The sequence below is a fragment of the Loxodonta africana genome, chromosome 2 (assembly GCF_030014295.1).
Source record: "Loxodonta africana isolate mLoxAfr1 chromosome 2, mLoxAfr1.hap2, whole genome shotgun sequence".
NCBI lineage: Eukaryota > Metazoa > Chordata > Mammalia > Proboscidea > Elephantidae > Loxodonta > Loxodonta africana.
The window spans coordinates 43,188,928-43,216,322 of NC_087343.1; the positions used below are offsets into that span (position 1 = coordinate 43,188,928).

The 27,395-nt window shown below is 46.1% G+C and overlaps 1 protein-coding gene and 1 non-coding gene across 4 annotated transcripts in view; both read right to left on the reverse strand.

Annotated features, from left to right (window-relative positions):
* The window catches only part of GDNF (glial cell derived neurotrophic factor), a 31,962-nt gene extending 18,688 nt beyond the window's left edge, over window positions 1–13,274 (reverse strand). The window contains exons 1-2 of one of the 3 annotated variants that reach the window (XM_010588106.3): window positions 12,810–13,274; window positions 8,039–8,137 (exon numbers count right to left, since the gene is read on the reverse strand). In XM_010588106.3, the coding sequence (XP_010586408.1) occupies window positions 8,039–8,111 (73 nt within the window). In that variant the 5' untranslated portion in view covers window positions 8,112–8,137; window positions 12,810–13,274. Of the gene's footprint in view, window positions 1–5,983; window positions 7,788–7,960; window positions 8,138–12,809 lie in introns of those variants that run through there. The other 2 variants (XM_010588104.3, XM_010588102.3) reach the window with 2 other exon arrangements.
* Window positions 3,200–3,275, reverse strand: TRNAK-UUU (transfer RNA lysine (anticodon UUU)). The gene has a single exon. It is a non-coding gene; the product is annotated as a tRNA-Lys (tRNA).
* Window positions 13,275–27,395: the final 14,121 nt, after the last annotated feature.

Consider the following 27,395-nt stretch of genomic DNA (forward strand, 5'->3'; position numbering starts at 1 on the left):
TCTCCCAAATGCTGTCGATGAGGCACTTGACGAGACCTTCTTTTGTCCCAGAAAGTTAGGCAGACATCTCTCACTGCGAAAAGCATCAGTATTACAGGAATACCAATAAATCTCTTAAAAATGTTCTAATATGGGCTTTGAAGTAACCATTAATAATATTAGCCTAGGCCATGACTTGACCACACACAACAACACAACTGGCCCACTGCAGGAGTTCCTGGGTGGTGCGGATGGCTGGAGGTTCGAGTCTGCCCAGAAGCTCCTTGGAAGAAAGGCCTCGTGCTCTACTTTCAAAAAATCAGCCATTGAAAGCCTGGTAGAGCACAGTATTACGCTAACACACATAGAGTTGTCCTGAGTCAGAGTTGACAACAACTGGGAGGACCACTGCAGCCCAAATGGAAATAAAAACATAAGAGCCTAAAGGAAATTTAATATTCTCGGCTTCACCTTTCTATTAGCTTGCTCATTTGATTTTCTTGGAAATCTGTGTTTCAGGTTTAGTGAATATATTTTCAGCAAGCCGGTGTTTATGTCTCCTGAATTTGCTAATTTGGGAGCACAGTCTGTGCGAAGCCAAAAAATACTGGCTTTGGGTCAAGAAGTTTCAGGTTTGAATTCTGGCTTCACCACTTACTAGATTTTGTGAGGTTGAAAAAATTTCTAAGTCTCATTTCTTCATCTGTAAAATGGGTATTAATAGTATCTTCTCTTGACCAATAGTGCTCTAACTTATTTAATTTTAGGAGAAGATATAAAACCTATTTGTTAAAAACTGGGTTAACCATGTGGATAGTTAAGAAGTACTATGATCCTAACTTTAATAATAAGTTTTTATTTGCAGCTATTCACTTACTTGAGGATGAGTAGGTTGTTCAAATGTGCCTATGCCTAAGCTTTTTAAAAACAAGGGCTCAATTCTTTAAAATGAAAATTATGCCTTCGGCATAGACTCACTTTTGGGTACTTGAGTAGCTTTTGCTGCAAGATGGCAGTCCCACCTGCTGCCTGCCACCTGTCTGTTCCTGATATCCAATGGTGGCCCAGTGCCACTGACAGCAGAGCCAGTATCTTCTTTGCCTGGCTTTCATGGTGTCTCATAGTCTGGGTATCGCCTACCGAGATAGCCTCAATTTCACACCACTTCCTGGTATCTTCTTCCCAGTACCTGGAGACCGGTCTAACCTCCTCCTTGTATCTACCACGGGCCCCTTTCCCAAATCATGGTCACCCATTGGCCCATGCTTCTCCCTAGTCTGGAATGATTCCCGCTCCTCTCCTCCTTCCCTCTCCAATCCTTAGCTTTCAAGTACCAGCTCAAATATTCCCTCTGCCCTGAATCTTTTTCTGCTATGACCTCCAGATTCCAGTGACCTCATTGCTATGAATTTCCACTGCGACTACAGCTAATGTAAATCCCTTGCTTTCCATATGTCTCTGCAGAATCTGCCCACTCATCCACCTATCCGTTCACTTACCTGTAGTTTATAACTAGATCACAAGCTAGTTAAGATCATAATTTTGTCTTTTTGATGCTACACAGCACTTAGCACGTGAAAGATACTTAACGTTTGCTTCTTGTCTAAGCTTAAGTGACTAGTTAATAAATAAATATTTTAATCAAATGAAGGTGCTGTGGATCGTAAAAGCTAAATAAATAAAGATGAAAGAGAAGTTAGGAGAGGAATATGCCAGACAGCTTTTATTTTTATGGCAGCGAAAGTAGAATCTATTGAGCATAATTCTTAGGCTGCTGGATCAGCCAGAGGTCCTAAGATTGGCCAGTTCACATTAAGCCTTAAACAAATTTCTCTAAACAGCAACAGATTGAAATAGGTCTCCAAACTGGGGCCAGGGTGAGATCCTGGTCTTGGATCTAAAGTGAAGAATTCCAAACCAAACCAAACTCATTGCCATCAAGTCGATTCTGACTCACGGCAACCCTGCAGGACAGAGTAGAACTGACCCCAGAGGGTTTCCAAAGCCGTAAATCTTCACAGACTGTCACATCTTTCTCCCACAGAGCAGCTGGGGTTCACATCACCCGACTTTCAGTTAGCAGTGGAGCACTTAACCTTTGCACCACCGGGGCTCCTTGAAGTGAGGACTTAGTGTCTCCAAAAAGAGTCTGACGTGCAATTTCTTGATTCAAGGAGCGCCTTCCCAAGAGGCAGAGTCACTCCCTACAGCATTAGGTACTTTATCGTAGTAGTGCTCATTCACACACTCCCTAAGGCAATGGGAATCAATTGATGAATGGATGGTTCTTATTTATTCTGAATTTGATGTCATATAATATTAGATTTGAAACCTTAACATTTAATCAACTTGCTGTGGCTAGAAGCTTCCTTATCTAGGAGAGGGCCGAAGGCCAGGGCCCATTCCATCACTAAAAGTTTATTGCTGGGTTTATGAAACATCTGAAATTAGATGCCAAGCTGGGATCATTTCAGCCAGGAATACTCTATCCCAGCAGAGGTAACCTCCAACTCACAATCCCCCTATTCACCCATGTATAAGCATTTTGCCCTGCTCAGGCTCCCTGCCAGGAGAAGAAGGTTTCCCTCAAGCAGACCATGCCAGCCTGGTAGGAAAAATTCCATAGGAAATATGTGGGCTCAGAAAGTGGGGAAGGGAAGGAACTGTAAAACCTGGCAAGAGCCGAGGGGAGCTGACCAGGGGCAGAATCCCACGCAAGGCTGGCCCGGCCCACATGCTGACTGACAGAGGGGCCCAAAATAACCTTCCCGCAAGACCTGCATTTCTTTCACTCGTGGTATTCTGTTGTCCTGCCTAAAATTCCACCATTTGAGAGCTACATCCTGGCAGAGATGCCAGAGTGAATGCCTGTGAAAGGAGAAAGGCATTCATTGGGTGCCTGGGAATGAGCGCTTGTAAATAGGAGGGTAGCAAATAACAATGACAATACCTATTTATGGGATACGGGTTTTACAAAGCATCTTCTCATTTGACCCTCATATCAATGCCATGAGGCAAAACAAACAAACAAACAAACAAAAAAAAACAACAAACCCAAACCTGTTGCTGTCTAGTTGATTCTGACTCATAGTGACCCTACAGGACAGAGTAGAACTGCCCCATAGAGTTTCCAAGGAGCTCCTGGTGGATTCAAACTCCTGACCTTTTGGCTAGCAGCCAAAACACTTAACCACTATGCCACCAGGGTTTCCAAAGGAAGTGCCTGAACAGGGACTTGAACCCTGGACCCTCAGATTAAAAGTCTGATGCTTTACCAACTGAGCTATCCACCAGGTACTATTATTGTCCCTGTTTTACAGATGAGAAAACTGAAGTTTAAGAGATGGTAAATAACAGCAAGGCAGGGATGCAAACCAGATTCTGATCTGAATGTCCAGCCAGGATCATTTAAGCCAGGAATACTCTATCTCAGCACAGGCAGCCTCCAACTCACAATCCCTCTATTCACCCATGTATAAGGGTGTTACCCTGTTCAGACCCCTGCCAGGAGAAGGTCTCCCTCTTGAGCTCTTGCTTGTTGAACCTCCCTGACATCTTGCTCTATACTCTCCCTGTGGAGATTATGGGCCATGAGCACCCTGGGCAGAAACTCTAGCCTAATAATATTGTGAATTATAGTTCAGTTACATCATGGTTTAGATAGATTTTTGTGGGTTAGCCTAGAAACGTGATAGCTTGACTTAGACTGTGTCTAAGGGAAATTTTGTGACCGGCAACCAAACTGGTGGAATATAATCCTATTATGTTACAATTGGGGTCTACCTGAAAGTCTTAGTTGGTTTATAGTCAAAATATTAAGCCTACCTTACCAGCTCAAGCTTCCTTCATGTTTTCAGGTATACCTACCACACATGTATGTTTACTAGAAAGTACATTTCATGAGGGTAGAGACTTTTATATATTACGTGTACTAAGGTATCCCTGGAGCCCCGGTGGTGCAGTAGTTAAGAGTTACAGCTGCTAACCAAAGGATGGCAGTTCAAATCCACCAGCTGTTCCTTGGAAACCCTATGGGACAGTTCTACTCTGCTCTGTGGGATCACCATGAGTCGGAATTGACCCAATGGTAATGGTTTTTATTATTTTTCTTAAGGTATCCCTAGCACCTAGGACAGTTGCAGGCATATACAGGTGCTCATTAAATACTTGTTGAATGAATGAATATACATGTAGTCCCGGATTTGCAATATATTTGAGTTACTAGGAACTGTACTTAGGACCATCCTTTTTTTTTTTTTGTACTTCTTATCATTAGTTAAGAGCTTGGCTGCTAACCAAAAAGACAGCAGTTCAGGTTCATCAGCTCCTCCTTGGAAACCCTATGGGGCAGTGCTGCTCTGTCCTATAGGGTTGCTATGAGTTGGAATCGACTTGACGCCACCGGGTTTTTGAACCGTTAGTAATATGTACTACAAACATTGCAGAGTATAATCTGCTGATGTTAACTTTCTCAGGTGCAATGTTTCCAATTCCCAAAGACAAGTAAAGATTGGATTTATAAAGATACTGATAACAAAAGACAATAACAATGAAAACTAAAACAAAAAACGAGGAATTCAACTTACGTCAGAACCGATTTACAATGGAGTGGTCCTTGGAATGGAAGTCCATCGTAAATTGGGCACTGCCTGTCTGGTTTTAGATCAGAAATTTTTAAAACCACATGCACTTTATGCTTTTACTTGGGAACCACATTTATAGCTGTCAACCCAGCTGAGTTCTGGAATATAACTATGATTAATAAACATTCAATAAATTCAGACAACCTGCAACACTATTTTAGGGCATCCCTGGTGGTGCAAACAGTTAAGCCTTAGACCACTAACTGAAAGGTTGGCAGTTTGAACCCACCCAGAAGCACCTTGGAAGAGGGACCAGGAGAGATGCATCACTATTTTAGTCATTAGTTGAAGACCTTCTTCCAGTATACAACGTTCCCCCCATGTGGCAAAACTGGATGCTCTTTGTTGCAGAGTGTTTTGGGGAAACTCTGGTCTCTGCTTCAGCAGACCTGCCTCCTGCCGTCATGGAACTGTGGCACTTCAGACAAGTTATTTTACTTCTTTAGGCCTCAGAACCATAAGCTCTAGGGTCCTTTTTTTCGACTCTAAAATGCTATGATATCTGCAAGTTTCACTTCCTAGATTCGTCACACCTTCTCTAACCACCCTTTGGAGAAGATGCTGGTAAAAAGTGAAATAAACAAACAAAGATAGTGAAAGGGAATAGCCTTGGGTGCCCCAAAAGGAAAATCACAATCCTTTGACTTTAGACAAGCTCTGGTGGTGCCATGGTTAATGCTCGGCTGCTAACCTCAAGGTTGGTGGTTTGAACCTACTCAGTGACTCTTCGGGGAAAAAGACCTGGTGATCTGCTTCCATAAAAAAAGTCTAGAAAACCCTGTGGAGCAGTTCTACTCTGTCATATGGGGTTGCTGTGAGTTGATATCAACTAGAGGGCACCTCAAAACAACGACAACAGGAGTTGCTGTAGGAGGCCACTGTGGCCCATTTACTTTGCTGTCAACCTTCAGGCAAACAAGTTATCCAATTATTAATTTTATTTATTTAGTCCATCCTGTGATGCTGCTAGGAACAGAATTCTGACTGTTTCATTAACACTGGAATCAGCAGAAGACACCCACCCAAAAGGATGACTCTGTGGATGGGCTACAGCCCCCCTCCGAACAGCATCAGAAAGACTGTTAATGTGGTCTGAAAGATTCTTTTGTCAGTCTTTAAGTTACAAGCATTCAAAGGGACCCAGAGGGGCCTGAATTTATAGTACTTTCTATCTTCAAACGAAGTGCGGTGACTTAATGTTTTTCTCCATAAGCCCTCACCAGTTGCACCATGCACACTGTGGGATATAAACATCAGTACTGTGACGGGGGTGTGTTGACACTGGTGGAGTGTCCAAAGCCTGCAGACTGTCATTATTCTGCCTTCCCTGAACTGACAGCTTGCTACCGAGTTGAACGTACCTGGAAAGAAGTCAGTTTGGCTTAGTGTGCAGCTCAGTTTCTCTTTGGGAACGTTTCTCATTCAAGTTTCCTCTAGATCTATTGGGTCGTCCCATAGATAAAACAGAATTGGGTGTATTCTGCTGGTTCAAATGTAAATGCAGTAATCAGAATCTTCTTTTAGGTCCATTGATGACTTAGCATCTGGTGTGTAAAAGAGAAGTCATTCTTCACTCCACGATACCCTCCTCCCACAGTGTCAGCAGGATTAATGTTAACTTGCTTGCTTTGTGGTTGTACCTTCTATGAACCACCGAAGCCTCTTACAGCAATTGGTGATTTTCATAGGTATCATTGAGTCATAGTGATTCAACCCTGGCTGTTCCTTAGACTCACCTGAGGAACATCTAAACATCTAGACGTCCAGGCCACATCCCAAACCAATTACGTCACAATTTCCAGGGGTAGGACCTAGCATTTGTGCTTTTTAGAGAGCAGGCAATTCCAGTAAGCTTGAGTGTCTTCCCAAGGATGAGGAGGACAGGAGTATGAAGGCCAGGTGGCAAATCTTGTAGCTACCGGCATTTTGGAGTGAGAAAAAAACCCCTTGTGGTCTAGCTGATTCCAACTCATAGAGACCCTATAGCACAGAACTGAATCGGAGTGGAAAAGTCTCCTATTCTGTGGTTGTAAACTGTTCACTAAGTTCTAAAGTAAATAAGTAACTTGCCCAAAGTCATAGAGTTAGCTGAATGAAGGCAGAGCCAGAACCAGGAGCCAGGATTAAATAAGCAAAGGGAGATAGGATATTAATGTGCCAATTAAATAACCGGCTTCAGAATCAGGCATTGTCATTTTTCTCTCCTGAATGCTCGGGTTGGAACAGGTGCTGGCATTTCAAGGGATCAACCCTGTTCTCTTTCTAATCCCAAATCACTCTCCAAGTCCTAATTTGCCTTTTACAAATGCACATTTTCTCTTTCTTGGGGCTCTGGAAGAAGGTGCTTTGGTGGCTATAATCAGGCATAAAACAAACCTGATTCCTAGACTGAGACCATGGGGGTTTGGAGGATTCTTAACACATAGCTGGTGGGGTAGAGACTGCTTCTACGGTGCCTCTGACTACAGCATGTTTCCGTGCAAAACAGCGCATTTTGGTGTTTTGTGTCAAGTTTCCTAGTGTTACCTGTGTTACCTATATACCGCCTTAACAGCCTCTATAATTTGTGATGTAATATACCTTTATGCTACAGATAAACTTCTGGAAGAAAAAAAAATCTGGAAGAGTGGAGGGTAAATGACAGCGAATTACAGTTGACATGCCCTAGTAGAACTTGCTATTTAAAACATGTCAATTTTTGAGAGGCCAGTCACAGATTTATTCTCCAATATGACTAACCAGGCCTTTTCTTAAGAGTTAACGTTGTCACCTGAGGTGTGAACTAGAGCTTTCTTTCCCTAGGCCCAGCCAGCACTATTTTCCATAAATCTTTCTAGAACCGGAACTTTTCTGAACAGATTTGATGCTGCCCAGATGTTTGTTCTGGAAATAGCGGCTCTCCTGTGTCTTCTCTGTCTCTGGCTTGGTTTTTGTGAAAGCCAGGCCTCTCCACTTTCAGGCTCATTTTAGGGTGGAAGTGCAATGGTTTTCAGAGTTAAGCCTATCCAGGCACAGCAAAAACAGATAAAGGGTTTTGGAAGACAGAAAACATGGGGTGTGTATATATAGTATGGAAACCAAGAAAAGCGGGAAAATTGTGTTTTCCTGTGGTAGTGATGCTAAAAAATATAAAAATTCGATACCCTTCGAGCTGGGCAAATCAGCCCGTTTCATTTACAGGCAAGGCGTCACCGGCCTTTAGGCATCTGCCCAGCGCCGCTTTGCCGGCGGCTTGAAGAGACCACACTGAAGGCCGGCTTGGGGTGTGTGCAGGCAGCGGAAGGGGGTGGGTGAGGGTCCACGGGCGGCCCGCCCAGCGGGGACGGAAGGGTTCTTACAGTCACTGCTCGGCGCGAAGGGCGCACGGCGGCGGCCGAGGGAGCGGTCTTCGGCGGGCGCCTCGGGAGGCCTCTTACCGGCGGGCAGCGGGAAGGCGGACGCGGTGTGGAGCAGCACCAGGCAGACAGCCACGACATCCCATAACTTCATCTTAGAGTCCCGTCCAGCGGCGGCACCTGAGCGGGCGGGCCGCGGGAAAGAGAACCAGAGAATGCACATTAGGCATGGGCGTCCCCAGGGCCCTGGCGCTCGCTGCCCGGGGCGTGACATCCCTACGGGTCCCTGCCCCCTTTCCAACCTCCTCACTGCCTTCTTCCCGGACATCGTGGGCATCCCCCATCCCATTCCAGTCTCAGCTCCCCTCCTTTCCCGGGGCGCCCTTCCCGTGCAGTCCAGGTCGCAGTTGCCCTTCTCGCCACCTCGTCCTAGGGGTCGGATTTTCAAGCAGGACCGCTGCCCTGGCAGATAAATTCCCCAACACAATGGCACCGGGACTCCAGTCCGGCCCCTATTATTGATGATCAATACCTACCCCCCCCCCAGAAACCTATTCTGCGTTCCCAGTGGCCCCAGCCAGCCCCTGGCAGCGCCCGCTCCCCTCCCCGCCTGACAGCTCTCACGAGCCTGGCGAACCAGCCCTGGACCCAAGCAAGCGCACCCCTCTGTCAGAGGGCCCAGACCCTGCTCCACAAGCCAAGCCAGGCTCCACTGCACTGCTCTCCATAACCCCCCTCACCCCCCGCACTTCTTTCTTCCCATCCAAATAACCATTTTGTCCTTGGAACAAGAAGTTAGAGATTTGGAGATTTAAAGCCTGTACGGGACTATCTGCGTGAAATTACTTAACTTCCGAAGCATCTACTCGATTTAAAATACTAGTCCCACCTCTTAACATTAAAAACAAACAAACAAAGCGCATGAAAAGAGTCTAGCGGGGTACATAGGAAGCACTCAATAAATGCTTTAACATTGCTGTTAGGCAGGGATCGCATTTATCTTGAAAACTTAAACTCTGTGTAGAATACCGGAAACATCGGAAAACTCCCTCTTTATTTCGCAGCCCTGCTGGGTTCTGGCCCTAAGTCCCTTCCCTTCCACGGAGAATCGCGAGCTCCCCGCGCCCCTGTCCAGCCACTCCAGTCACCCGAAGGCCTAGGCTGGGAGAGGGCACCGGGTCGGAGCTTAGCTTCTGTCAGCCAGGGAGCTCCGTGGGCTTTTCAGTCCTCGTACCCCTAACTTTTTACTTTACCCCTGGGAAGGAGGGCCTCGAAGCCTGAGGCGGACAAGAAAAAAGGCACTGTGAACTCCAGACCAAGCTCCACCCAGTGAGGAGGTGGGGAGGGGGGGATCCCAGAACCTCAGCATGCGGTGTTCTCCAGTCCCTTCCTAAATAAAGCCAGTGTTCCAATCTCCGAGGGTGCGGGAGAGACTTCTCAAGCGGAAACCACTCGGGATTTACACAGCTGATTATCTTCCTTCCCCAAAATAACAAGGATTTAAAAAAAAAAAAAAAAAACTTTCTTGAACTTTTTCCAGGGAAGGGGAAGACAGTTTCCAGGTAAAAGCACAAATCTCAAGGCCTCTCATACCCACAGCTCCCCGGCGTGCCCGCCTCCCTTCCAGCCCCGTCCTCCTGGCATCCCACCCAGAACCTCGGCACCGGTGCCTGTCCGGGGCACCCTGGGAAGCGTTTAATTCAGCCACCACCTCCCGCTTCGGAGACGAATGCATTTTCCATCCCTTGGGCATTTGTTCGCTATGCGGCTGTTGGGCTCTGGAAGTTTGCATGGACCGGGAACTCCAGGCGACCTAAAGATTAGGGCGCCTCAAGCCACACGCGCCGGTTTGCAAAACCGGGAAAAAGCAGAGGCTCTGGGGCGGGGACCGGCGCACTGGCCCAGGCAAAACTGCACCCAGGCGAAGCAAAATGAGCGCAGCAAGACGCTTTGGCAGCGGGGATTGGGGGAACGCGAGGCCTCGGGCGCTGTCTGTGCGAGCTCCTGTTTGCGTGCGAAATGGCTGGCGGCCCGGAGGAGCAGGGAGGAGCGGGGTTAATGCGCCATTCCAAATCGCGGTGCCCGCCAGCAGGAAGCGACAGAGGCACCAGATTTCCCTTCCGCATTAAGAGGGTTTTTCCCTTTTTTCCCACTTGGCGGACTCAGGGCTTTTTAAATTGGACGTGGAGATCCCCAATTAGAAGTGTGGCGAGGCTGGCAAAGGAGTAAACAGTGGAAAACTCCCTGCCTGGCCAGAGGAGGCTCCCAGCTCCCATTCCCGCCCTCGACCGGGCGCCGCCCGGGCCCCAAGGGAGCCCCCCCCGCCCTTCCCCCGGGACGGGGAAGGCTCATTCTTGTCTCCGAACACCGACGCGGCGGCCTCCATCCAGTTGGAGCGGCTCTTTAGTTCCCGATATTTGCTGGACGGGGATCGGGGCTAGGCATACGCTGACGTCCACTGGGACGCGCTTCGCAGCGCCCATCTGGTCCCCCCGCGCACCCCGTGGCCTCCCTGTTCGTCTCCGTATCGCCTTGCCAAAGCTCTTCTGCCCGACCTGCCCCCCTTCCAGCACCCTCAGTCGCTCGCCTACGCTGCGGGCGCGAACTGCTGAAAGCGTTGCCACGTGCAAGAGCCAAACTCTCCTCCCGAAGTCGGCTCTGCCAGGTGCCCCCGCACCTTTTCGTGAGTCTGACAGACTTTTACTCCTCTACGCCCGGGACCAGTGGGCCCCGGCAGGGCTAAAGGGGCGCTCCGCAGGCGCGGCACCTGAGTCTCCAGGCCAGGAGCGGAAAGGACGCCCAGGTGAGAGACAGACGCGCCCGCCGTAGCCGTAGCCGCAGCTCGCTGCCGGGCGCTTCTGGGTACTCAGCACCAGGGGGCACCAGAAACCGCCCGAGTCCTGCTAGCACCCACGCTGCCGGGAGGCTGAGTTGTCATTTTAAGTGTAAGTCTGAGGAGAAAAACTACTCCCCCCCACCCCCCATCTTCTCCAAATCTGAATCAGCCCTGGAACTTCTGGATGTCTTTTCCAGCGTCCCTGCTTCTTAGGCTCCTACCCCTCCATCCTCGGTACTTAGTTTTCCTCTTCCCACCTCGCCTGAGCTAGTTTCTCCGCAACTTGTCTTTTAGAACTGCAGTCACCGCCCCTCCCCCGCCCCCCCCCCCGGCGTCACAGTGACAGCTTCACCGCGGGCGAGAGATCCCGCCACCAGTGCCCCCGCACCTTCTTGTGCCTGGCAGGCTGGGAGGTGTCTGGGCTTTGCGTTCAAGGTCCAGATCTCAGGGAGGGAAAAGGGAAGCGGTGGGACTGAGGAGAAGGCGGTTGGGTGTACACTCGGGCGTTTTTTTTCTGGGGTAGGGAGAGATGTTGCTGAAAGAGCTCCTGCTCCTCTTAACTGCCTCGCGTCCTTGACTGATGGAGGCCTTATTCTTTCCCTCCTCTCCTCCAATATTTGTGCCCAACAGTGGACAAGAAAAAGAATGTGGGCCGCTTCCAGCGGGCAGGCGTGGGGGGGGCGGTCTGTCTGTTAAAGAGGGCGAATTCCAGGACCAGCAGCGTCCGAGTCCCTGGAGGGAGTGGGCTGAGGACCCGGCGGGCTCCCTGAACTCTTGTCACTTGTTGAAAAGGCAGCACCGACCCCCCTCCCTCGCCAAAGCCGGACGCTTCGAAACAGGGAGGGAGGAGACCCACTCGCGGACAGGGCTTTCACTTCGAGGGCTTTGCGGGAGGGAATGTGTGCGTGCGGTTGGAAGCAGCATCTCTTCCCTGATACACTTACGTGCATTCAAAATACAGAGAAAGAGTAGAGCGCGCTCGAGTTTATCAGCGTCACGGGCCGGAAGAGTTGAATTTGTCCTAGCCAATGAGCAAAAACGTTTGGAGCCCGGGGCCGGGCAGCCTTCCCAGCGCGCTCCTCTGCTTTGCAAGCCGGGTCTACTGGACCCGAAACAAGGAAGGCGCCTGCAGGCTGGGGAACCCGCGAAAGACCGGGATTCCCGACCCAAAGGAGGGTTCGTTTACACCGAGTGGGTCTGGAAATCAAACCACCGCGGAATCGGACCCGTGGTGGTGCAAGGTGGAAGGTATTATTGGGGAGGAGGGACTGAGTTCAAGCGAAAAGAGATCATTTAAATAATCACCTCGCTGACCTGGCGGGGACTTTGAAGAGTCCTGAGAATCTACCCAGGCAGAGACCTGAGTACCAGACTACTAAGGAAGTCCCTTACCTAATTAACCTCGACCGGGATGGTCAGTTGGGGTTGGAGGGTATTAGGTAAGTGCAAGCTACCTGGTCCTGAAAAGGGCGAGGAATGTAGCTTTGCAAGACCACGCCTGGAGGAGGTGAGCGCTCTATTTTTAGGTTCTCAGCACCTTTGCAGCAGTCTCTCTCGGGGCCTGCATTTTCCCTTGGAACAGACCAACGCAAGCTCAGTAGGAAGTTAGGCTCTCGCCAATGACAGTATCTCTGCAGCTGCACGTCCAGAAACAGAACCCTCCCTGACCACATCGGGTTCGAGAATGACCCCGGACTGCACCGTGCCAGGACGTGACAGACAAGCGCCCCACCTAGTCGAGGGAAACAGCCCCTGTTGGGCATTCCGGGGGCCAGAGCATCAGGAGCTCCAGAGATTTTGGCCCCACGCAGAAAAGGCAACCTGCCCCTCTGCAAAGCTAGGCTCTCTCGGATTCGATTTCACTCTCTTCTCTGTCCTCGTAGTGCTTCGGCTCCCTCTAGTCTTTCCTCTTTCCAATCTCACCGCTTGCTCTGGGGCCCAGCTGCGCCCCTCTGTCCCGGGCGCCCTGCAGCCCGACGCGCCTGCCGGCAACGCCTGCCCCTCTCCCCCACTTACCTCGGATCCGGTCTCCGCAGACCCCCAGTTGGACATTAACTCCAGGAACCCCGAGTCCCAGAGAAGAGAAGCATCCGGGCCGAGGGCAGGAGCGCGGAGCCCCGCCCAACAGGTCGGGGGCAAGAGTTCGCAATCCCGGGGCCGCGCCGGGCGGCGAGGGCGCGCAGGAGGCGGCGGCCAAGGCTCCCGCCGCCGCCGCCTCGAGGAGGGCGAGGGCTGCGGACAGTTCCTTCGCCAGCCCACCACACCCCCAGAAGTCGAGGTCCCAGCAGCCGCCGCTGCTTTGGGTGGGGGGCGACAAGGCTGCGCGCACCGCGCTCTTGGCTGGGGCGGCGCGGGCCCGGGGCGCGGGGGGCGGCTCAGCTGCGGTGGCCGCGCTCTGCGCCTCCTCGGGGCGCAGCGCTGGGGAGCACGAGACGGGCTGGGTTGATGCTGCCGCCGGAGCTGAGGTCTGGCCTGGAAATCCGAACGAGGCACCACGTCAATCGGCGCGGGGAGTCCCGCGAAGACATGAGGGCGCCAGGAGCGCAGGCTGGTCCTCGAAAGCCCGGGCCAAGGGGCCGGGGTGGGGGAAGGGAGCGCGGGGCCCCGGGAGGGGAGGGGTCGAGAGGCGGCGGCGGGGCCCGGTGGTGGGGGAGGGAAAGAAGAGCAGTGAGGAGGCGCCCGAGCTCCCGAGGCGGAGGCGCGGGTGTGAGTGGGTGACGCGAGGGGCCCCTCCCCGGGGTGCAGGGAGAGCGCTCAGCGAGTGGAGACTCCGCCGAACTCGCGCCTCCTCTTCGCGGGATAGATCCGGAGGAATGTGCGGAGCTCGGCGCAGGCCAACCGAAGGGGGCAATCCGAACTTGACCGCGGTGCCCGCGCCGTCCGCGCCTGGCTTTGCTCCCGCGCTGGGCGCTCGGAGGGAGGGCCCTTTGCCCGGTAGAGGGCTGACTGGGCTTTCCTCGAGGCTGTCGAAGTCTTTCTTTCCTCCTCAGCTCTCTCGCCCTCTCGCTTTCTGCAGGGCAGAAGGTAGCGGCGAGGAGCCGCGCTGCCGGCAGGAGTTCTCAAAGCACCACGAAGGAGAGATGTGGAGCGGCCCAATGAGGGAAGCCGAGTGTTTGCCAGGGGACGCTGCGAATGGGGATGCATTTATAGCGCTCTCACTCCGTGACGTGCCCTCCAGTGGCTTTTCTGATTCGCTTTCTGACCTAAACAGACATTAGTTTAGTCCCCATGCTAGAGCCAACACAGTCTCCAAATATCTGCTGGCTGAAGTCAGAGGCTTTGCATATCATGTATTACATGGCAGGCAATGAAGAAGGCTTCTGAGGCTGGCCGGCTGCTCAGTCCTAGGCTCCATTTTCATGCTGGTGTAATATAATACCAGATATGGGGTAGGCACATACATTCAAATCCCAATTCCAGAGGCATAAGATCACTTTATCAGGAGCAGGTCAGGGGAGGTAGGGCTAAATCTGCTTTTATCCAGATTTTTGAAAATGCATTTGGAAAGCCAACCAAGCACCCCTTTGGGCGCTGAGTTTCCAGCGAGCAGGAACCCAGCCCCCATCCCAGAGCGCTGTGAACTGGAGAGGTGAGACCTTTTAGGCATTCCTTTTGTTGGTTAGCTCACTACCAAAAGTAGCCAGGAGCCTTCTTTTGTAGAGGACATCAGGAGGGCAAGTCCTTACACACCCTGCCCATGGCTATAACCATAAATACATTTCATTCACAGGGGGCATGAAATTAGCTCAATAATGTACTGAATGAGGTATGACTTCGCTAAGCAGAAACCTGCTTTCCGGAAGCCATTGGACCTGATCAGTGGGGCCTCTTTTATTTTTTTAGCTGGGGCCAGAAAAAGTGTAAACAGGCTCAGTTTACATCCTTGTACCTCTTGTTTTATGACTCATCCGGTTGTGGGGAGTATGTGTTCTTCAAGTCACTGATACAGACAATAGGGGAAATGTGTGTGGCAATGTAGGGGGAAGATCAGGTATTATTAAACTTCTTAATGTCAAAGATCAGCTACTTTGGAGGGTTTGTCAGTGAAGCTAGCGTGGGAGGAAAATTGTTCTTACTAACATTTCTGTGATTTAAGATTAAGCCAAGTGCAAATCAAGTCATCCAAACATACCTTAGCTGGAATTAGGATGCTCTTTGTAGTTCTGTGGACTGTGATGTTTCCTTTTTGGACGGATTTACGGTAGAAGTTTAGATGCAGTTGAAAACAGGAGGGCAGAATAAGTTGACATATTTCTCCTAGTTTAGCATAGCTTTTGGAAGTCGAAGATGATCCTAGTCGATGTTCTTACCATGAACGGCTTCTTCATTTTTCCGAAGGCTTTTCACTGGGGTTGGTCAGGCCGATCAAGCACCTACAATAATTTAGCACTTGTCACGTGCCAGGCAAAGAGCTAGACCCTGTGAATTGGGCAGATGAGGCATTTTAGGGTTGCAAGGAGTAGATATCGCTGAGTTTACCCAAAGTGTTGGAGTTTACTGTGGAAGGAAAGCAGACTAGAATCTCCACCACTCAGCCACGTGTCTCAGGAAAGTCTTCCGGAAGGGCCACCCAGCCAGGCCGCATGAAAACTGGATTGAAGTTCAGGAACTGGAAGGTCATTCAGGATACGGCTCTATGGCTGGGTTATCTTGCTGCCCCCTCAGCAGCAGACATCTGCTGATCCCGCTCGCGGGCTTAGCCACCAAGGTGATTCAGCTCCTCTCTCTTGCTGTTTTTCTCTGCGTGTCTTTTGGCTTTTGCTCCTGCTACCAACTGCTCAGCTCTCTGTTGATCTCACATTTAAACTCCTTCAGTGAAAGGATCTAACTGGCCCTGCTGGGCACTAACCAGGTGCTAGAGTTGAGCAGACCTTTTGTATCAGGCCTCTTTATAGGCTGCTGGATGCCCTGTTGGTCTGCAGACTTGGGTCAGATGCCTATTTCTGGGACAGTCGCCTGTGTCCAGGTTGCTGGGGGTCACATAGTACAGACCCTGACCACCTTTGCTTAAGAAACTTCCTAGGGTTCCTCTCCTCTTTCTCTAAGCGTAGTATAAGGTGATAAATGCTTGAATGGAGGCGTGTATGAGGTGTCTGTGTACTGAAGCCTGATATTCCATGGCCACTGAAACTGGCTACACATTACAATCACCCAGGGAGATTACAAAAAATACCCATGCCTAGGCCTTATCTGGAGCCCTGGTGAAAGAGTGGGTCAGAGCTCAGCATCTAACCAAAAGGTCGGCAGTTTTCAACTCAACGACCACAGGCTTGGGTTTTTTTTTTTTTTGTTTTGGTTTTGCGCCTTATCTGGAGTCCCTGGGTGGCACAAATGGCTAAGTGCTCCACTACTAACTGAAGGATTGGCAGTTCAAACCCACCCAGAGGCACCTTGGAAGAAAAGCCTGGTGATTTGCTTCCAAAAGATTACAGCCTTGAAAACCCTATGGAGCACAGTTCTACTCTTCAACACATGGAGTCGCCATGAGTCAGAATTCACTGGACAACTGGTGGTTAGGTCTTATCCCAGGACAATTGAATGAGAATCAGTTGGAGCTTAGGAATTGGTATTTTTAAAATGCTCCCCAAGTTGTTCTCAGTGCAGCTGAGGGTTGAGATATCAATTAGCTTTTTTTTTAATGGTTGTAATCATTTTATGATTTTATGATTATCATTTTATGATTCTTTTTTTTTTTGAAAGCAAAACTAAGAGAATAACCATACTTGATATGTTCTAGCACTGACTCTTTGAAAATATTAAGTTCCTTTTGGAATATTACTAATTATTTTAAAATAGCAATACAAAGGAAAATGTAAAATTTAATTTAGAATGAAAGCAAATACTTCTAATTTTGAAAGAATATTTACACAACTACAACATGCAGAAAACTGCAGAAAAGGTCTGAAAATTCCAAGCGCCCGCTACTCCAAAGCTTAACATTTAAATGTCCTGTAATTGATATTGACAAAATTTCGTCAGACTCAGCTTTAGAGAAAATGAAAAACAAAGTAGTCCTTTCCGAAGTGCCTGGCTTAAATAGGTAATCCAGAAAACAAGCATTTAGTGTCTTGGGGACAATCTGAAAGCTCCCAAAGCTGAAAGCAGGGAGCCCCACAGCTCCATGGCTCTATCATCTCAGTTCTCCAGGAAATAAAAACATGTTTAATTTGAAGCTCTTCCTCAGCAAAGTCCGGAAGGGAACAATTTGCAACACCACTTTTGCTCTCTTAGACAGATGGTCCCCTGATAAATTAACTACAACAAACTACTAAGAATTCTCACATGCTCCCTAGATCTCAGCCTATCATCTGGAAAATCCTTCCTGAAAATCAGTAAGAGAGAAGTGAGTATTGCTCAAGCATCTGTCCCCTGAGAAAGAATGTTCAAAGCCCTATTAATTTACCATTTCGTCATTATAGCATTGTCTTCAGATCTTATTGTGGCTCTCTAATTGAAAGATGTGTACATGATTGGTACTTTTGGCCCTTGCAGGTTTTAAAGTCTTATGGAAAGAGAAAACACAAACATGAAGTGATTAAAAAAAAAGAGAGAGATAATGAAATAGGGGTGGTTTGAACCCACCAGCTACTCTACGGGAGAAAGATGTGGCAATCCTCATTTGTAAAGATTTACAGCCTTAAAAACCCTATGGGGCAGTGCTACTCTGGACTACAGGGTCACTCCGAGCCGAAATCGACTTGACGGCAACGGGTTATGGATCTCAAGAAGGTCCCTGGGTGGCGTAAAGGTGCGAATGGTTTGTATTCAACCACTAATCTAAAGGTTGGCAGTTTGAACCTACCCAGCAGTGCTGTGGAAGAAAGGCCTGGCATTCTGCTTCCATAAAGATTACAGCCAAGAAAACCCTATGAAGCAGTTCTACTCTGTAACACATGATGTTGCCATGAGTTGGGATAGACTTGATGGCAACAGGTTTTTAAAATTTTTTTTTTTTAGGCTTCAAGTATTACCATATTTGGAACTCAAACTAGGCCTTGATTGGGGTTAAGCAGAGAGGAGGGGGTGGGCAAGGGGGGCATTCCAGACAAGGTGAAAGGGGTCTTTGAAGACCTAATGCTAAGCACTCACAGTTTCTTGCCAGCCTCCATGAGCCTATAGGGCTGCAGCCTGTAGTGGCTGTGGGCCGGGTGGGTCAGCCTTTGGCCATTAACAGAGAGTCCTCGGCAAGCTCCCACTGGGGCTTTGCAGCTGCTTTGCCTGTAAGGGCCGGGACCCGGGTCCCTGGACTCTCTCATAACTTGGGTCATGACGGCTGAAACAGAATCCATCACTTGAGCAAGGCAATTTCCTTTTCAAAGTCACCACTTTATTGGGCAGGGATTTGTTTCATGCTTCCTAGCTCTTCAAGAATCATTTTCACCAATGATAGTATTATTCATAAAGAGAAGATAAATTTGCTATCCTTCAGGCCACTTAAAAAACTACAACAACAAAAACAAAGAAGAAGAAGAAAGGGGTAAAAAACCCAAACTGAAGTATCCTCTTTGCAAAGTAGTAGTAGAAAGAAGTGAAGTCTTTGGAGTAAATTGTTTCCCATAAGAATTCAGTTCTGACATTGGCAAGGTAGATTTATCAGTGATTTCTAGTAGTTTCTTTTATAAATACCAGATTGTTAAATTACCCATTAATTTTGGTTTTGGTCCTTGAGATTTCTTTATGAGACTCCTGTTTTCCAGAAATAAAACTTAATTCATATACTTTTCATGTCATGAAATATTTTTATTTTGTTTTTTTCTCCCAATCATTTAAAAATGCAAGAACTACTCTTAGCTTGCGGGTCATAGAAGAGCAAGAAGAGGTCAGGATTTGGCCTGTGGGATGTAGTTTGCCAACCCGGGTTAAGTTACGGTTGTAAATTTGAGGAGATGGGCCAGCCCTAGAATGATGACATTCCAGAGCTGGGAGGGTAGGTGAGGGGAACCTGAGGCTTCTAGACAATCTCTTCACTTTAGTGGAAGAGAAAATGGAAGCAGAGAGTGGTTAAATGACTTGGCCAAAGTCACTCTTTGAGTCAGTGATAGGCTGCTGCCACCCAAGTAAGTGTGGGATTAAATCATTTCACTAGTGTATGTGTGTTTGTGTGTGTGATTGTATGGGGCGGGGAGTGAGTTGTGTGATCTTTCAAATTGTAGGCAAGAAATGATAGTCCAAATACAGAAAAATCAATTGAAATCTTTATTGGTGGTAGAGTTTGATGCCAGGGTGAGTGGGGAGCAGAACTTTGAATAGACATCGATTGCTGCCTTTTGCAGAGATCCCAGGCAGAGCAGGGCATTAAATAGATTTTTTTGTTTTTTTCTCCTTAAAAGGTTATTTTATTTCTGTGGCTAACTTTTAGAGAGCAGATACAAAGACTCACATCATAAAGGCACAGCGATATGTTTCTAAAAAAGAGATTTGAGTGGGAAATCATGGTACTTGTATCCTAATTTTTGCACACCACCTGGGGGCCTGTAGCAAAATTTCTGGAGCCTTCCTAAAGAATTGACATTCATAGGCCAATAGTTAAACTGCCGTAATGGGTAGTTGACTCTTGGATAAGGACTTGGTATTTGGACCTTGAAACCCAAATAGTCCAAGGAATCTCTTTGCTTTGTATTAATTGCATAATAGACAGACTTAAATCTAGACTCTTCTCCTGTTACCCAAAATAGATGAGCTACTTGAGTCACTGTACCAAAAAAGAATTGGTCTAAGTTCAACCATTTCAGGAGGTAGCATATGATCAAGAACCAATGGTTTTGAAGGAAGAAGTCCAAGCTATGCTGAAGGCATTGGCAAAAAACAAGGGTCCAGGAACTGATGGAATATCAATTGAGATGTTCCAACAAATGGATGCAACACTGGAAGCGCTCACTGGTCTAGGCCAAGAAATTTGGAAGATAGCTACCTGGCCAACAGACTTGAAGAAATCCATACTTGTGCCCATTCCAGAGAAAAAACCAAACCAAACCCACCGCTGTTGAGTCAATTCTGACTCACAGTGACCCTACAAGGCAGAGTAGAACTGCCCCATAGAGTTTCCAAGGAGTGCCTGGTAGATTTGAATGGCTGAACTTTTGGTCAGCAGCTGTAGCTCTTAACCACTATGCCACCAGGGTTTCCATTCCAAAAAAAGGTGATCCAAAAGAATGTGGAAATTATCGAACAACATCATTAATATCACATGCAAGTAAAATTTTGCTGAAGATAATTTTGTTGAAAATCGATTGCAGCAGTGCGTTGACAGGGAACTGCCAGAAAATCCAGTCGGATTCAAAGAGGACGTGGAACACGGGATATCATTGCTGATATCAGCTGGATCCTGGCTGAAAGCACAGAGTACCATAAAGGTGTTTAACTGTGTTTTATTGACTATGTCAAGGCATTTGATTTTGTGGATCGTAACAAATCGTGGGTGACATTGTGAAGAATGAGAATTCCAGAACACTGAATTATAGAACCTCTGCATAGACCATGAGACAGTCATTTGAACAGTTAAGGGGATACTGAGTGGTTTAAAATAAGGAAAAGTGTGTGTCAGGGTTGTATCATTTCACCGTACCTATTCAATTTGTATGCTGAGCAAATAATCCGAGAAGATGAACTGTATGAAGAAAAATGTGGCATCAGAATTGGTGGAGGACTCATTAACAACTTGCAATATGCAGATGACACAACCTTGCTTGCTGAAAGTGAAGAGCACTTGAAGCACTTACTTTGATGAAGATCAAAGGCTATACAGCCTGCAGTATGGATTGCACCTCAACATAAAGAAAACAAATCCTCACAACTGGACCAATAAGCAACATCACGATAAGTGGAGAAAAGATTGAAGTTGTCAAGGATTTCATTTTACTTGGATCCACAATCAACACCCATGGAAGCAGCAGTCAAGAAATCAAATGTTGTATTGCATTGGGCAAATCTGCAAAAGACCTCTTGTTAAAGTGTTCAAAAGCAAAGATGTTACCTTGAGGACTAACTTGCATCTGATCCAAGCTATGATATTTTCAATCACCTCATATGCATGTGAAAGCTGGACAATGAAAAAGGAAGACCAAAGAAGAACTGATGTGTTTGAGTTGTCGTGTTGGTGAAGAATATTGAATACATCATGGACTGCCAGAAGAATGGACAAATCTTCCTTGGAAGATGTATAGCCAGAATGCTCCTCAGAAGTGAGGATGGCAAGAATTCATCTCACATGCTTTGGACATGTTATCGGGAGGGCCCAGTCTTTGCAGAAGGACGTCATGTTTGGTAAAGTAGAAGGTCAGAGAATAAGAGGAAGACGCTCAAGGCAATGGATTGACACAGGGGCTGCAACAATGGGCTCAAAGATGGCCACAATTGTGAGGATGGCACAGGACCGGGCAGTGTTTGGTTCTGTTGTACATAGGGTCTCTATAAGTTGGAACAACAACAACAATTTGACTTTCCAACCACTATGGCCACAGAACAATATGATGGCCTGACAGCCTCGCTCTTCTCTACTCTTAAGTGTCCTCTGCCACCTCAACCCCTCTTCCCTATTGCCTTCTCCATGTTCCCTATGTGAAGAGAAATGAATTAATCAACTAATTAATCCTCATCAAACTTAATGTCTCTTCATATTTAGGAACTTAATATAAGTAAGTAGTAAACCTAAGTGTAGATTTTGTGATCCCTCAGGCTTTTCGGGCGACTAGACAAATATCTCTCATCAAATTGGCATTGAATTAGGGCCCAGACTAGGATAGGACTGCTGAGGTGAATCCTAATTTTGTGTCCCTGGTACCACACTAACTTCGTACCAGTCCCTTCACCCTAGTCCTGATGATTAGCAGAAACTTCAAGTTGAGAGCCCCAAATCCTGAAGCCTGTAACTTGGGAGAAGTCACGCCGACGATCAGATAATTTGAGTTGGAGCTCTGTCCCTGACAAGCTGTGGGAGCTTTGGAGATTTCTAGGATCCCTAGCCTTGCTTATTTTTTTTTGTTTTTTTAAAGACGTATTTCTTTCTTTGTGCTCCTCTCTCCCTCACTGAGATACTGTGGGAATAGATGATATAATAAACCAGATTTTCTGAGTTCATAAATTACTCCCTGGGAATAATTTATATCGCACGCATACTTTCATGCCACCGGAGTACTATTTGGTAAATTACTGCACTCCAGGAGTGCGCTAAGTGGCACCCTAGTGACCTGAAAGAGTTAATGCCTCCCTCCAAGCAATTAACTTACTCTTGGGGCATAATTTACGCTCTGAGAGGATCTGGCTGACCATATGTGAAGTGCTTGGTGTTCTCTGAGAGAAGTGGGCCCTAGAAATGTAAAGAATTAATGTTACACAAAGACCTTTTGCAAATTGTTCTTTAAGAAATCAGTCCTGTAACTCTCCCCAAAGCAAACCTGTCAGGTAGGTTGTTGTTATCCATAATATACCCAACATGAAGCTAGGGAATAACATATTTGTAGAATGACTTGACTCTTTGAAAAATAACGGGTGAATGATTGGGAAGTGTATTTTCAAAATCTGGGTAAAAAGCAAAAACAGAAAAGAAGGTAAATGTACTAAAGTGTCTGCTTTACAATGTTGAATAGTAGGAGGGATGACCTAGATATAATGAGCCCGATTTTTTAGACAAACACATATTAGAATGTGGCATTTTTTCAAAGTACTCATCTGGGGAGACTATCTGCATAGCCTAATATGCTGCTATCAAAACACTTTTATCAAATGTGAGTATTGGTTTATTCATCCAACAAATATCCTTTAGGCATCTCCCTCCGTAAGGCCCTGTGTTGAGTGTTGGCAAAGGATATACAAAGATATAAGATCACATTCCTATAATCAGTGGTGGCAATTTTCTCGGTTTTGGGAATGGGTTTAATTCTGAGCAAAGAACAAACCATCTGAAGTCAATGCTAGTGAAAGAAGTGGGTTAAAACCAAGGGAAAGTAATTTAGACGTGGCTCTTCTGGTATGTCTTGGTGGTAAATTTCAATAACGGCCTCAGTTCTTCAGCCTTATCTGCATCCATGCCCTTTGCTATGTGACTTTGCGGTTCTTACCGAACCAAACCAAACCAAACCAAACCAAACCAAACCAAACCAAACCAAACCAAACCAAACCAAACCAAACCAAACCAAACCAAACCAAACCAAACCAAACCAAACCAAACCAAACCAAACCAACCAAACCTAACCTGTTGTCGTCGAGTAGATTCTGACTCAGATTGACCCTACAGGACAGAGTAGAACTGCCCCATAGGGTTTCCAAGGCTGTAAATCTTTACAGAAGCAGACTGCCACATCTTTCTCCAGAGGAGCGGCTAGTGGGCTCAAACCACTGGCCTTTCAATTAGCAGTCGAGTGCTTAACCACTGTGCGACCAGGGCTCTGTGTTCCAGAAGAACTCTCAGTGTTGAATATAACATTCTTGAGATAAGAGAATGGTGTCTCCAGGTGCCTATTAGGAGGCTATAACATACATTTGGAAATGTATGTCCCAATATGTTTATTGGGCACTAGTTTTGTTTCTAATACACTTTGCCTTCATTGTATGCGATCACTTGTTTGCATATCCAAGGCTCCAAATGTTCTGTAGGTCAGGAACTACATCTTTTATATTTGCATCTTTACCATCCAGCTCAGAATCTGTATTTGTTAAATGGATGAAGAATTTCATTAGAAGTCATACCTTGCATTGTGTATTACTTGTTAAAAGAGACAAACTGAGGAAGAGGAATTGACAGAGTCCTCTAGGTGTGTAGGAATGTTCACAAAGGTCACTGACCAATACATCTAAGAAGAAAAAAAAATCATAAGTCATAAAATCATAAAATTGCTAACCCCTTCTGGGATAAGACAATTGTGGAAACATCAAAACTGTTTTATCATTTGCAAAGAATTTAATTTTAGGCCATTTTAAATGCACGGGGGCACAGAAACCACCTAATAACCTGATGGTGGCAGATCTCAGAAGGGGCAGTATGATATCATTCAATCATGTTGGGACTAGCCAATGGTAAATTTTTACTGTTTCTTCTTCTCCTTAACTTCATTATAGCCAGCCTGCATTGATCCATTTGCATTTTTTAGGAACCAAATGGCCTTCCTGTGTGCATACAGAATAACTGCTCAAACCCTATATACTTTATTTAAGCTCTGATTTTTAACATTAGTAACTATGGTTTATTCACAACATACGTTCAGTGTGTAATGTGTAATCTTAAAAGTTTACTTAATTAATGCAATTACTTGATAGATTATCCATGCCCATGTTATACCTGTCAAAAGGTGCAAAAGTATTTTCAGTGATAAGTGATTCTCTCAGGCCATTTTCCAGCCACCCACTTCCCTGGTAAGTTACCAGTTTCTTATCAAGTCTTCCAGAGGATGTATGATCATTAAAATAAATCTTTTTTTTTTTTTTTTGAAAGAAAAGACATTTTCAAAAATAATTTTATTGTGGTAAAATATATATAAGGAGCCCTAGTGGTGTAAACAGTTAAACACTCAGCTGCTACAAAAGGTTTGTGATTCGAACCCACCCAGCTGCTCCACAGGAGAAAAACCTGGTGATCTGCTCCCATTAAGATTACAGCTAAGAAATTCCTATGGGGTAGTTCTACTCTGTCACACGGAGTCACTGTGGGTCAGAATCAACTTGACAGCATCCAACAATAGCAATAAAATATATATAACAAAAAATTATCATTTTAACAATTTTAAGTGCACAATTCAGTAACATTAATTACATTCATCATGTTGTACAGCCATCACTACTGTCTAATTCTAAAAGTTTACAATATCCCAGATAGAAGCTTCATACCCCTAAGCAATAACTCTCTATTCCCTCTTTCCTCTGACCCTGATAACCACGAATAAACTTTTGTCTCTATACATTTGCCTATTCTAGATATTTCATATAAGTGGAATCATACCATATTTGTCCTTTTGTGACTGACTTATTTCACGCAGCATAATGTTTTCAATGTTTATCCATGCAATAGCATGTATCAGAACTTCATTTCTCTTTATGACTGAATAAAAGTCCATTGTATGGATATACCACATTTTGTTTATCCATTTGTCTGTTGATGGACACTAGGATTGTCCCTCCTTTTTGACCATTATGAATAATGCTGCACATTGGCTTTCAAATATCTGAGTCTCTGCTTTTGAGTCTCTTGGAGTTATCTCTATCAATCAATAGATCCATAGATAGATCAATAAAGATATAGATAGATGTGTCTCGAACAAATCTGCTTGGAAGAAGTACTGCCAGAATGCTTCTTAGAAGTGAGGATGGTGAGACTTTGTTTCATGTACTTTGGACATGTTATCAGGAGGTACCAGTCCCTGGAGAAGGACATCATGCTTGGTAAAGCAGAGGGTCAGTGAAAAAGAGGAAGACCCTCAGTGAGATGAATTGAAACAATGGCTGGAACAATGGGCTCAAGCATAGCAATGATTGTGAGGATGGGACAGGACTGGGCAGTGTTTGGTTCTGTTGTTCTCAGGGTTGGAACTGACTTGACGCACCAAACAACATATGTACATATATATACACATACGTACACACATACAGCACCCTGGTTGCGCAGTGGTTAAGAGCCCGGGTGCTAACCAAAAGGTTGGTAGCTTGAATCCACCAGCTGCTCCTTGGAAACCCTATGGGGCAGTTCTAGTCTGTCCTATAGGGTCACTGTGAGTGGGAACCAACTCGATGGCAACGGATTTTTTTTTTTTTTTACATACATGTAAGTATACGTGTGTGTATACCAAAACTAAACCTGTTGCCGTTGGGTTGATTCCGACTCACAGCGACCCCATAGGACAGAATAGAACTGCCCCATCATAGCCACTCCACAGGACAGAACAGAACTATGCCATAGGGTTTCCAAGGAGCGGCTAGTGGATTCAAACTGCCAATTTTAGTAAGCAGCCATAGTTCTTAACCACGGCACAGCCAGGGCTCCAACACACACACACACACACACACGCATGCACACACACAGAGGAGTGGAATTGCTGGGTCATATGATAATTGTATGTTTACCTTTTTGAGCAGTGGCCAAACTTTTCCACAGCAGCTGTGCCATTTTACATTCCCACCAGCAATTTCTCCACATCCTCCGTAATGCTTGTTATTTTTTGCTTTTCTTATAATATCCGTCCCAGTGACTGTGACGTGGTATCTCATGGTGGTTTTGATTTGCATTTCCCTAATGACTGAGCATCTTTTCATGTGCTTATTGGCCATTTATATATCTTCTTTGAAGAAATGTCTATTCAAGTCTTTTGCCCATGTTTTAATTGGGTTGTTTGTCCTTTTGTTGTTGAGCTCAACCATTATATTTTAAAAGTCGACACATTTCTCCATTCTTTTCTTTTGGATGGTTGGACCTGTCAGATGGAGCACTACAGGCTCGTTGTGAGAGCTGCTCCCCCTGAGTTTTTCCTCTTTGATTCAGCAACTTTTCCTCAGCTTGTTTAAGGTTTGAATGCTGCTGAAATTAACACAGCTGTTTGTGTTTATTTCTTTGCTTGTGCACTTTTATCACGTGAGATGTCAGCACAGCCTGGCAATTACCACAGAGCCAGGCAGCAGAGAGTGCAGATAAACACAAAACACTGAGTCTGCTAGGTGACAGGGAGCTGTGCGTTCTGAAGCCCTAAAAAGAACCTTTTATCATGGAGAGCCTATGTCACTATTTGATCATGGGAGTAGGGTGAGTACCCTTTTAATTTAAAACTCTTAAAGGAATCTTTACAGACCAGCATGTTGTTTCTGTTTTACAAAAAAGATTTATAAACTCTGACAAAACCATGTTGGTTTGTTCTGGAATAAAGCTGGCATTGTATCGTTCAGGGCATGTTTTTGGCGTTCTATGAAGTGATTTAAACCAAAGCCACAAAAATGAAAAAATTTATTTTCAGATGAATTTTAGCGGACTGCCTACCGTTAGCATTTATGTGCTAAAGAGGCATACTTTTTTTTCTTCCTGTTTTAATAATTAAGTGGTTTAAAAATATTCTTCCTCATGGTTCATAAAATTTTAAGTTCAACTACATTTTAATGAAGGAGCCCTGGTAGTGCAAAGGTTAACTACTTGGATGCTAACCGAAAGGTTGGCAGTTCCAACCCATCCAGAGGCTCTGCAGGAGAAAAGACTTGGCAATCTGCTCCCATGAAGATTACAGCCCAGGAAACCCAATAAGGCAGTTCTAGCCCATCCTGTAGGGTCATTATGAGTTGGAATCGACTCAGTGGCACATAAAATCAAAAGCAACAATTTTTAATGAGCACAAAATATGTACTAGGTACTATATTAAATGTTTTTGCGTATATTTTCTCATCCAGTGAAATATATTCATTAAATAATATGCTATAACAAGCAAAACAAGGAAACTTCCTGTATTTAAGAAATACAATGATCAATGGTCTAATCTGTTTTTTTGGTTTGCATAGTCTTTTTTTTTTTTTTTATAGTCTTGGTTTGCATAATATAGTTGCCCACAACCCCTCCATAGAGGAAGTCTTCTGTAGGTTTTACACCAGACTTAACAAGATTCATTGACATTCGTATGATGGCAAATCTCAGGGAAGAAA